The 12,303-nt window shown below is 35.1% G+C and overlaps 1 protein-coding gene across 1 annotated transcript in view; it reads left to right on the forward strand.

Moving 5' to 3' along the window:
• Positions 1-12,303, forward strand: part of CDC73 (cell division cycle 73) — a 122,743-nt gene that overhangs the window by 88,389 nt on the left and 22,051 nt on the right. Inside the window, exons 11-13 of the mRNA XM_037014070.2 lie at positions 4,013-4,070; positions 11,430-11,465; positions 11,757-11,844. Of these exons, the coding sequence (XP_036869965.2) occupies positions 4,013-4,070; positions 11,430-11,465; positions 11,757-11,844 (182 nt within the window). The remainder of the gene's footprint in view (positions 1-4,012; positions 4,071-11,429; positions 11,466-11,756; positions 11,845-12,303) is intronic.

Raw genomic sequence — 12,303 nt, forward strand, 5'->3', positions numbered from 1 at the left:
TTTGCTAAATAAAAGGCAACTAAGGATTTAAACAACATACCTTGCTTTGTTGTATTTTGCAAATATGATTCTATCCTATTTCTCCCCTCCGATTTTATTATTTATTTATGTTGCAGAATGTCTCGAGTCTTGGTCAACTTGTAGTCGTTCTGATTTTCAAGAGAAAGCTGGTTTTTCTCTCCAGTTAGCAAAACTTGTCAGCTCTCTTAGTTGTTTTTTGTGGTAACATCTTTCTTTTTGAAGCTGGGTAGTACTATTTTCCCTAGTCCAAATATCTTTAAAAATATAGAACTGTCAGTCTATTCCATATTATTGCCAAATTATTATTCTTGTTTCTTAATATGCCAGATATACCGCTCTGTAGCCTTTGAAAAACTACTTCACCTTTGTCTCTTCATATTTAGAGTAAGGTGTTGGTAGGATTGTATCATATGGTTTCTGAGGCCCTTTATACAATGACTTCTGCTATTTTATTTCAAATAATGCAAATAGTAGAAGGAACTCTTAGCTATTATGTTGACGAGAGAGTCTTAAAATGGCCATAAACTAATGACATGATTAGTAAAGATACCCCCAATTTCCTTTCAAGGAACATAATCTACTGTTTGTGTCAGAACTGTATAGCTCTGTGTGTGTGTACATGTGTGTGTATACATATGTGCACACATGCTTGCACTTATTTGTGTTTATTTATTGACCCCCTAATTAGCAGAGTTATACTTTAGTGAGTTGGCAGCTCAGAATTTTCAATAAATCTCAGAAGACAAAATTAGACAAAACTCTATTGCAACTAACAGGAATTCTGCTCAACTAATTGTGACAAAAAAGTGGGTGTGGGGTGCATAGAGTGGTGAGATGAAGGAGGGATGTTATTTAATGGCTCATATAATCAAAAAGAGGTAGGGGTAGAATAGACCTTGCAGGCTATTAAAACTAGAAAATGAGTGTTATGAAGGATGTTGTATTCTACCTCTCTCTTGCATGCTAGCTTTGTTCTGTCCTTCTGCAGGTGGGTTTTCTCCAAGAATCAAGAGACATGATCATCTGTAATTTAAGGCATACGTCCTCATAGCCCTCTAGCTAGAGGTGTAATTAGCTAGCTTTGATTTATGAAACAAATCCCAGAGGACTCTTGATTGGCCCAGACAATGCCATGCTTTCCCCAGACACTAGGACCTAGGGATTACTGCCAAAAGGAATAATTTACTGTGAGAGAGGGTCATCAAGCAAAGATTGCTTACTTGACAGAAAAGATACTATTCTTATTTAAAGGGATATAGTTTTCAGTTTATTCAGAAGTAGACAAAAAATACTTAAGGATTATGAGTTAAAATGGAAAATCCTTTTTTCATATTACTTTATATGCTTGAACTTTTTGCTGGCCGATTTATAAGTGTCGTACTCTCTGTTCATATAGTATAGGTATATTTTAGTAGTCAAGTGTTGTTACCAGTTTTGGTTTGGATAGTTCTCTTAGTATGCACATAGACCTGTATTTTCAAAAGAAGAGGGCTTTGATTTGCATCCAACCAGCCTTACAGTCAAAGGTAAACAGAACATGTTTGCGTATGAGTGTACTCATTGTTCTTCCTGTTCCATTTCCTTTATTTTTCCTCTTTTTCCTTGTGTACTTACGCTATACCCTATAAATCAGTATTTACATATAAGTATGTAATTAATATGGTTATTTTATAATGTCTAGTCAGTTCCTATTTATGCAGGACTATGGGATAGAAAGCTAAAATCTCTTCAAGTACTATTTAATGGTTATCTCTTGGTTTCTGAATTTTAAAAATCTAGACTTGGTTCAGTACCACAAATACTTGCTAAGTGTCTACTGTGTTGTGGATCTGGATTTACAAAGAATAAAAGTAGTCACATCCCTAGTGTGAATTCAGAGAAAAATATAATCAGAAAATTTAGGACATTGTAGTGAAGTTAATTTTTTTTATTGGAATAAAGTTGATAATATAATACTGGTTTCAGATATACAGTATAGTGACTTGATAATTATATACATCACTAGATGGTTGCCACGTAAGTGCAGTCACCTCATTACCATACCAAGATATTACAGTATTAGTGGTTATAGTCTCTGTGTTGTACTTCCATTCCTGTGGTTAAGTAATTTTCATGATTTGCTGTTTGTACCTCTTTATCCCCTTCACCTATTCCACCCATCCCTCTAGTCCCCTTGCTATGGTAAGCAACAGTCTGTTGTTTGTATTTGTGAGTCTATTTCTTTCTTTCTTTTGTTTTTTTTTTTAGATTTCACGTATAAGTGAAATGATATGTATTTGTCTTCCTTTGCCTGGCTTATTTCACTCTTAGTGTGATATCCTTGAGGTCCATCCCTGTTGTTGAAAATGGCAAGATTTCCTTTTTTTTATATCTGAGTCCATTGTATATATGGACCACATCTTCATCCATTCATGTGTCGGTGGGCACTTGGGTTGCTTTGAAGTTAAATGTTTAATATGCCCTCCACCTTATAATGACTCACCTCTTTTACAGTTTTACTTACGATTTACTTGCAGAAAAATGACCATATCATAATAAGCCTGACATTTTCATAGGCTTAACACATCCATGAAACCAGCATCCAGAATGACTCAGTTTTAAATATACCAGTATATATAACTAAATGTGTTAGTGAAAATATTGGAAAAGGGAGTTCTGTCCTTAGGTGCTTATTATTTTTCTTCAAAAAGTTTTTTTTTTTTTGCTAGTTATCACTGCTGCTGTTTCTTCCTAATAAAGAATGGTTTCTTTGAAAGAAATTTTACCATTTGCCACAATATGGATGGATCTAGAGGGTTTTATGCTCAGTGAAATAAGCCAGGTGGAGAAAGACAAATACCATATGATTTCACTTATTTGTGGAATATAATATAAAAACAAAGCAAAACAGAAGGAGCAAAACAGCAGTAGATTGATTCACAGACACCAAGAAGTGACTAGTGGTTACCAAGGGGGACAGGTGGGAACCGGTTGGGGCTGGTACGGGGAGGGGAAGGGGATTAAAGGGGCACAATAATTAACATTCACAATCTAAGTTGATTGTGATATACATTTGAAACCAACATAAAATTGTATATGTATGACACATTGATCTTTAAAAAATGGTTTCTTTGGCATTTTTAACTGAATGCTAGGAGTACCGCTGTATTCAAAGTGAAATGCATTCCCTCTGTTTGTACAAATTTTTATAATTATTTATTTCTTAAAAGGAAGCTGCGGGATGACCTACCATTTCAAATGATTTTGCCATGTGAAATATCAAATTTTAAACAGAATGTAATATGATTAAAATTAACATATTTAGCTGTATTTCTTTAGAATGCAAAATTTACTGTATGACAAACTATTGCACTGAAGACAACTTTTTGAGAATCTTATGCATTTCAGAGGCATCTGTTCCTGAATATATAATTGATAGATTTCAACACTTAACTTATATTTCTTGTATATTTTACATGCCAAGTAATGAGTTGGGATTTGTTATTCAGTGTTTAAGATATTTTCAACCATTCATAAATGTAACAAATCTCATCTATTAATGTGATTATTTTTCTTGAATATTTTAAAGACATTAATTTTTTGTGGTCATGTACTATAGAGTAACGTTTACATTTTTCTAACGAAGTTACGTCATTCATTTTAGATTCATTAAGAGAAAAATTGACTTGATTTTAAAATGGGTAATGATATTACTAAGAATATTAAAATTGCCCCAAATTAAGCAAACTATTGAATATTTGAAAAATACTACATGCTTATGATAACTACTGTATGGGTAATAATTTAAATTTCTTTTCTACTGAAAATTCCTATTACTACCTCAATAGAATACAAGATAAAGGTTTTTTTCTTAAACTCTTAGGATCATAGCATGTTCATTGGAGGGACTGGTTGAGTGAGACAGAGATAAGAAATGTCTTTGCATTAAGTGAAAGTGTTTATTATGTAAAGGAACTTTGACATCATATCTCAAATTGTTTTTCTTTTAAAGGAGGGTGCATCAGCACGTAAGACTCAGACTCCTGCAGCACAGCCAGTACCGAGACCAGGTAAAAATGTAAAACTTTGTGCTTTTTTTTAAATGATCACGAAAGTGAAAATATTTTGATATGTATAATGCATTGAAGGAACTGAAATTTTACTCAGAGTATTGATAAAGAATAAATAGATATAGCTGAAGAGTTAAAGAAATTTTTTAAGAAAATGTTTTTTAACATGTTAGAAAAATGTTTTAAACAGCTGCATATGTATCCATTCACTCACCAGTTCCCTGTTTGAGTTCCATGGTGGTACATAGGGATGTGATTTATTTTTTTCCTGTAGAGGTACAGCATCATAATTTTAATAGACTGATATGCAACTTTGATGCTTAGAATTTCAGGTGTCTGTATTAATGGAGGTTCTATACATACAAGATTCTGTAATCTTTTTTTTAAATGTGTGTTTAAGCAAAGATAGTGATAAAGTTATTTTAGAAATATTTTTCTTTCCTCATCCTACTACCTAAAAAGATTGATCTCTGTATTACTGCATATATCAACGCTGTCATTTTAGGTGTTTTGGATTTGATTTTTGGTGTTTGCTTTTTGTTTCATTTTTACATTTAGCATTATTTCAGTGCTAGGCTGTACCAACCGTTTTTTTTTTTTTTACCTCATCAGTGCAGTTTAAAGTGGCTATGAAGAAGATGACGAGGATCAGAAAGACATAGCAAGAATTTAACTGAGTGATCTTCCTTTTAAATTTGGCAGCACTAGTAGTCTAGAATTGGATATCTTTTTTTCATAATATGTTCATACACAGGCTAATTCTAAAATTATGTAGATTATAAACACTAAATATGTCTGGAAATACTTTAAAAGTATGATATTAAGATGATATGGAGCTTGTATTGTACTGGTTTTATAGTCTGTATGACTATGCCGTGGATCCATATGCCTGGATCTTGAGATGACTATTACTTACTTTTTAAAAAAATAACATTGGGTTTGTCTGAAATTTTTGTCATTCTTGTTTTTGAGGAGGAGTGGAGAAAAGGATTGCTCCATCAGTCAGGTTTAATTTGGAGGACATTGGATGCATTTATTTCGGATGATAGGACCATGGGACTATTTTTAAAGTGGAGAGGACCATAGTAAAAGCTATTATTAGAGTATAAGGAAAAGCAATTAAATCGAATAAATACTATTTGAATGCCTTCCATGTACTAAGTGCCAGAAACTAGGAGCTAAAGGCACTCTTTTCAGGAAGGGTAAAAAAGGGTGAAGAATATAGGTATGGGCAGATTGAACTGGGCTTAAAAAATACAACCCGCAAGGTAGAGGAATATTGTGGAGGCAGTTGAATGATACAGAATTGTTTTTCTTCAGAAGGGAGGGATGGGAGGCTGTAGTTGATCAGTCTAAAGAAGATTGCATAAGAAATTGAGAAATGATAAAAAGCAGAGAAATCATCACTTTAGGATTATAACCTAGTTTTGTTTTGTATGGTGTAAAATTGCCTCCATTTCACGTTTTCTCAAAACCATTTAGCAAATAAAGGAAAGGGTAGAGGAAGGCACTAATACCTAAATAAACTAGGTTGTTCAAATGTGCAGTGTGCTAAAATGATGTTAAGGGAGCTGTGTACTAACAGCTGGTTATGTGATCTCGGGGAAGATCATAAGTAAACTACAGAGCTCTGGGTCTTTTCAACTCTTAATATTCTGTCATTCTTTTTCAGTTTCTTTTATCAAGGTGCTATGGTGACTAACTAATCAAAATCTGAATTAATTACTAGTCTCTTAACAAGTATTCTTGAGGTGCATGTATGAGAAGTCTCCTCCTCTTCCACTTACTACTTGACTTCCATGGGTCCACAATCCCTACCCACCATTCTAAAAGCATTTGTACTCATTTGTCTCTAAGACCTGGTTTGAGTGGATGTTAACAGTTTGTCATTTTATTTGTCTTGATTAGTGAATTTTTCTTCTGCTACAGAAATGTTAAATGAATTTGCTTATGGGTGTCACCCAGTTTTGAGGGGATATTATATAATAATTGGTATGTTTACCTGTATTTCTTTAAAAATGAAAAAAACATGAATGCAGAAAACATCTGACACTGGAATATGTTACAGATGAGAGTATAGATTTATATTGTTATAAGTTAGGTAAACTTTGAATCATTTGGAAACAGGGAACTGAACCACCTATTCTCTTTTCTTTCAGTGAGGGAACTCACAGATGGATTTCCACATTTGATCATTTTTCTTGTTCGTTTTTTCTTTTATAAAAAATTTATTTAGCTTAATTGTGCCAGGCAAGTCCCTGGAAAGTTTAAGTGTTTACAGTTATTCCCAACTTCTAAACATTCCTTTAGGGAATATAACTAACAATAGGAACATGTTTTCTAATAGATTAAGAAGCACAAGCTTCTGATAAACCATAGTCCTGAATCCTACTGTAATTTCCTTTTTATAGCCAGATTAAGTCTCTTGGGCATATCCTTGGTCTTCCTTCTTCTTCCTGCTGTATACACAGTGCATACTTGACTTCTCTGGCTTTAATTCTTTACTTCTGTTTCACAGATCTTCTGAAATGGGAAGTGGCCTATAGCTCTAGTTTATTTGCTTGCTGGTCATGTAAGTTTGAGAGAGAGAGAGAGAGAGTGTTAGCCTCCTGTAGATTTTAAACAACTTTCTTAGGCTCTTCAGTATCTGAACAGATGCTTGTTTGTACATAAACCAGGTGCTTGTTTGGAGTACCTTATACCCTAGTTTTAAATTTACGTGCTGATGATTTTTAAATTTGTATCTCCAATTCAAATGATTTTCCTTACCTCTAGTATTTCATAGTAACTATTTAACATTTGGATATGCCATAGGCATCTTAAAACTGATATAAAACCTTTCTCCCCTGATATTTTCCCCAAGATGTCTTACTTCACACTCTTTTGCTTCATGAATAAATGGCATCACCATCAACTCTGTTTTTTAAGCCACAAACTTAGGAGTTATTCTTCATTCTTCCGATTTGTTTATTCCTCTCATCTACTGTGAGTTTTGTCAGATTTACCTTTCTGTATTCCTATTTTCTCTTTCTCCCCACTACCACAACTCAAGTTGAAACCATTTTCACTTCTCTAGACCAGTGCATCTTACAGTGTTAGTTCATGACCTGTTTATTTTTGATTTCCAACAAGATACAGCGTGTGATAATTTTTCTAACAATTCATTGTCACTGCATTTTATCCAGTTGGCCTAGGATTGGAAATTTAAAAAGCAAACCCTTATCCTTAGCCACAAACAATTTGAGTAGCACCACTGAGTGTTAATAGTCCTAACTGAACTGTGCTTTCTGCTTTCATGCTTGTACCCTTTTGATCTGTTATCTAAATCTGTTGTTTATCCCTTACTGAAGATGTTATATGAAAATCAAACTATCACTTCTTGGGCTTAAAAGTTATAGGGCTTTCCAGTGACACTTAAATACAAACTTAACATTGCCTAGAAAGACATGTATGAATTGGTTTCTGCATATATTTTTAACCTTATTTACTTATGGTCTACACATTTGTAGTTCCACATTGCACAGCAGTTTTCTTCCTGCCTTTGGCATTTTCCTACATTTCTACCTCTTACCTGGGCTATTCATCCATTTGTTCTTTGCACGTTGGCTCCTTTTCATTCTTCAAATCTCTTGTTTAAATGCCACTTCCTTTGAGAGGTTCTTTTCTAAGCCTTCTATCTAAAGGACACTTTTCTATCAGTGTATACTCCTTTTGTCCCTCATATCACACGTTCAGATTTGTTTATTCATGTTTGTTCACTTATTTATGGTCTGACTCTTCTACTTTACTGAAAGGTCTTTAAGGTCAAGGACTATTTTTGTTTTATTTACTATTGTATTAGTAAGAACCTATCAGAGTAAAGTGCCTTGTACATTGGTTCTGAATAAATATTTAAATGAAGAATATAATTATATTTGAAATCAAACATAGTAACAATAATTGCTTAATCTCAACTTGTAAATTGTCAATCGTCAAGTTTGCTGAAGGTAATAGTGGTTGTAGAAGCTGTAGGAGCATCAGCTGTTCCACAGGATTAGCACATGGTAACTATGTGCCAAGACCTGCCTGAAGACTTCACAGGGCACTGTTGTTTTTAAGAAACTCAAAACAGTGTCAGCATGTAAAATTGTCATCTGTTTTACAGTTGAGGACAGCTGAGGCTGAGCCATCACTCAGTTCAGCTTGCCAGGGTTATTTGCCTAGGAAATGGCAAAATGGGGATATGAATTGAGATCACCTGAGTACAGACTTTGCTTTTAGTCAGTCTGCCATATGGACTGGTGGTGTTCTGCCCTATGCTCACTCTCTTCCCCCCTAAGTAATGATTAGCTTATTTACTATTGATTAAATTTATCATTAGCATGTTTGTCACAGTATCCATGCCTTGCTTAGTAGGTGTAACTCTGGGGGGAAAATCCCAGGGCAAAATACCTTTGAAACCGAAATCAGTCAAAGGAGAAATACAGTGGGAGAAACCCGTGTATTTCTTACAAGCAGTCGTCCGGTGTCTCTCTTGACCTGGTTGCAGATAAAGAAGAGATAGCTCCATTCAGCCTCTCTGGTCCAGATGAGCCCTGCCGGCCCATGTAATCAACTACTGATATGGAGCTGGACTTCTTCTCTCCACCCCTTGGAAACACCTATTGATAAGGAAATGCATTAAAGCCAGATGAGAGATTCTGGAAATACTGCAGTTTTACCCATACTAGGGAACCTGTTAATATTCTTTTGTAGTTAAAATGTGAGCTTTTATATTTTGTGCTTTCCTTACTGGGTCTTCTCAGCCTTGATTTTAGTGAATCATTTCCTGAATTCCTGAGTTCATTGTGGGCTCCCTTCCCAAATCAATGGCTTTTTAGTCAGATTCCTTTTTTGTTGTCCTTACTCATCGTCACAAGCAACTTCTGTCTCCTGGTTATCCATATACCTATCCACCTGTCCACCCTGTCATTCCTTTGTCCCTCCAACAAGTACCAAATATTATGGAGATTGCATTATATCCAGATGGCACTAACTAATCAGATATATCCATGAGCCCCATTTCTAAAAATGGTTTTTAAAAGTTACAGTATTTTTTTCTCAGCAAAAAGAAATGTGAGAATACTATAATAAAATGTGAAATATATATTTATATGAACTTGTATTTATGTATATCTTTCTCTGCGTTAAGTGCTGTCTTGTTGGGCAGCTGCATCTGGGGAGGTCTCTCCCTGAACACTAGATGAAACCTAAGCCCGGGCAGGGAAGGGGTCTTGATTCTGATCAAGAAAGAATTCTCAAGCAGGTCAGATGAGTGTAGGTAAGGAAGGAAGGATTAAAGCTAGAGTAGCAGGGAATAGCAGCTGCCTTGCAGGCAGTAGAGAGTAAAGGAGAACAGACGGAGGACAGGGCAGCTCACTGACCTCCTGCTTGGCACAGGGCAGATCCAGATTCTTTGTGAACTCCTGAAGCCAGCCTGGGTCACCTGGTGTCCAGTGTCTGCTTGAATCTGCATGGTGTGGGAACTAAGCCCCTATGACCCCAGGATTTGGGGGAGCTGCAGAACACTGGATGGAGTGAGATTATGTTCTGAGAACTTCCCAAAGGCAAAGAAATGAGATTTTCAGGCAGGCTTCTAAAGAGCCTGATCAAATAGCTGCAGTCCTTGTCTGGGTCACCCAGGTGATGGGAATTTAAAGTCCAAATCAGAGATCTCAGTAGCCCTTTGTTACTTGTCTGAAGTAGGACAGAGAGAGGGAAGACTTGTGCTTAAGTCTAGAAAATTCAATGAAATAAAAAAATAACAATGACTCTCACCACTGGAAAGAGTGCAGAGACAAAACACAGTAAGTAGAGCAGTGAGAAGTGTTTATTTAAGGCAAAAAGTACACACTTGAAGAAAGGGGAATGTGGGCAACCTCAGAGAGGAGGTGCGCTTAGAGGCTTAGGATTCTGTCTTTTAAGGCTTTCAAGAGTGGGACAAAAGGGCCTGGGGTGGCTGTGTCATAGGCTTGCCATGTGGTCTCATAATGTCTGTCTCCTGTGAAAGATATTGTGTGACCTCATCCGCAGTCAGTCCTCTAGATATTCTATTCTGTAAGATAGACTTAACACAAAGAATTCCTTAATCCTGTACTCCAAGGTAGTGGTTATCCTCAATCATTGGGAACATATCATTTAGGGGACTACTTGCCCTGCTCTAAGATGGGGCCAGTTGTTGGCTGATCACCATAAAGTATGTCAGGAATCTTACCTCGTAACTCCCTGGTTTTTAAAAATGGAATCTTAGCCTTAAGGTGGAATTCTTCCTGTTCCTACTGTACTATTTATATCTCAACATTTTTTAGGAAAAATTAATCATGATTCTTGTCCCATGCCCCTGACCTATCTCAGCTGGATGAATCATACTACTGAATTCCATAATGTCTTATCAAGGCTAAATAGCTATACAGAAGGGTACAAAGTACTAGTTAAAATGTAACGTTTTACCTCTTTTAAAAGGAACAAGGAACGTATTCCAAAAATGTGAGTGCATCCCTTTAAAAGTGGTCTGTTTCTAAGATCTGATGTTGAATTAGAATTTTAAATCTAAATTTTATTTTTATGATTTTTTTAAACAAGAAATTGTAGCAGAGTACATAGCACATACAAGGAAGTTGGTAGATTTTTATTGTATGGATAAATACTGAAAATTGAAAATATGGGCTTTTTATCCAAAATGTATTAATCTTGAAGTAGGCTAATATTACCATTATTGTGCCAAAAATACTTCTCTGCATTATAAAGCCTATTTTATTTACATGTAATGAAAAGATGGGTGTTTGTGTGTATTTTTTTAACAAACTTCACAATTATTAATTATATGGGCAAGGCAGGACAACATAGACTTTCACATAACTCAGTCCTGCAGTATTCTCTTTTACTAATAAAAAACACAATTTTAAAAAGAAAAAAAGGTAAGTATTTTAGGTCTTAGCTCCCAATATCTTCTTTCTTATTTTTCCCAAGTGGTTAAGCACATTCCCCCTTCCCAATCCTTCCCCCAGTGTTATATATGCTCTTGTAGTACTCTGTGCATTTATTACAGTGGTAATCAGCTAATTAAGAAATTACTTGCCTTCTTTGCTAGATTTTAACATCCATGGATGTAGATACTCATTGCCTAGCAATGTCACTTTCCCTGTGACTAGATTGTTGAGTAATACTAAGGCATTAATATGTCTGTGAAGCAGAGAAATAACTTACTTGAGAAGGTTGCAATACATTTAAAATTTTTATAACTAGTCATGTAAATACAGATAGTTTTTAGGCCTTACTTGCTTTATAAGTTTGAAAATAACATGATTTTTGTTAATACTCAATTTTTTTTTCTCTTAACAGTTTCTCAAGCAAGACCTCCCCCAAATCAGAAGAAAGGTGAGTTGTGCGTATGATTCTGAGCTTAATAAGTAACTATCAATAAGCTAGATTATAAAACCAGGGCTGATAGGCATGTGCAATTACAGCAAATGTTTGTGTTTGGTATCCATTCTGATTAGTCAGTGCTCAGGTAATACAAATTGTATTTTGAACATCACTGCTGACTTAAAATATTTTTTAGCCCAAAAGAGTTAACATTTACAGATTTTCATCTTTTAATAGGGTAAGTGTAACCTTGTAATACTAACAACAAACGCATTTGCAACCTTTAAAATTTTGTCTTTACAGGATCTCGAACACCCATTATCATAATTCCTGCAGCTACTACCTCTTTAATAACAATGCTTAACGCAAAGGACCTCCTACAGGACCTGAAGTACGTAATTTTTAAACTGTTCTTTTCATAGGATATGGAGATACCATGGATAACTAGTAATTACTGATTTAGTATTCCTTATTTAGAGAAAACAGAATTTGTTTCTGTGCTGTAGACTTTACAAATAGTCTGAAATATAGTTTTCAAAACAGAGTATCTTCTTTGGTATCTGGATCCTTTAGGGAAAGTTATAGAAACTTCTGGCTGAAGTCCCAGTGAAAAGGTGGTACTATTGTATTAATTTTTAATATGAATAGATTGTTTTGATTTTTCCCTGAAAAGCTTTGAGGAGGTTCTGAAACATTTAGGTTCTGTCCCTCTCCCCACTTCCAAATTCTAGTTGAAGAAATAGGAGAGGTATGAATTTCTGTATATGTTAGATGTATAAACTAGGTGGAGGTAGTTGGGACCACCATTTTTTGGGGGGAGGGAGGGCACACCACCGTTTTTTAACCTAAA

This window comes from Manis javanica, chromosome 14 (genome assembly GCF_040802235.1).
Source record: "Manis javanica isolate MJ-LG chromosome 14, MJ_LKY, whole genome shotgun sequence".
NCBI classification, from domain to species: domain Eukaryota; kingdom Metazoa; phylum Chordata; class Mammalia; order Pholidota; family Manidae; genus Manis; species Manis javanica.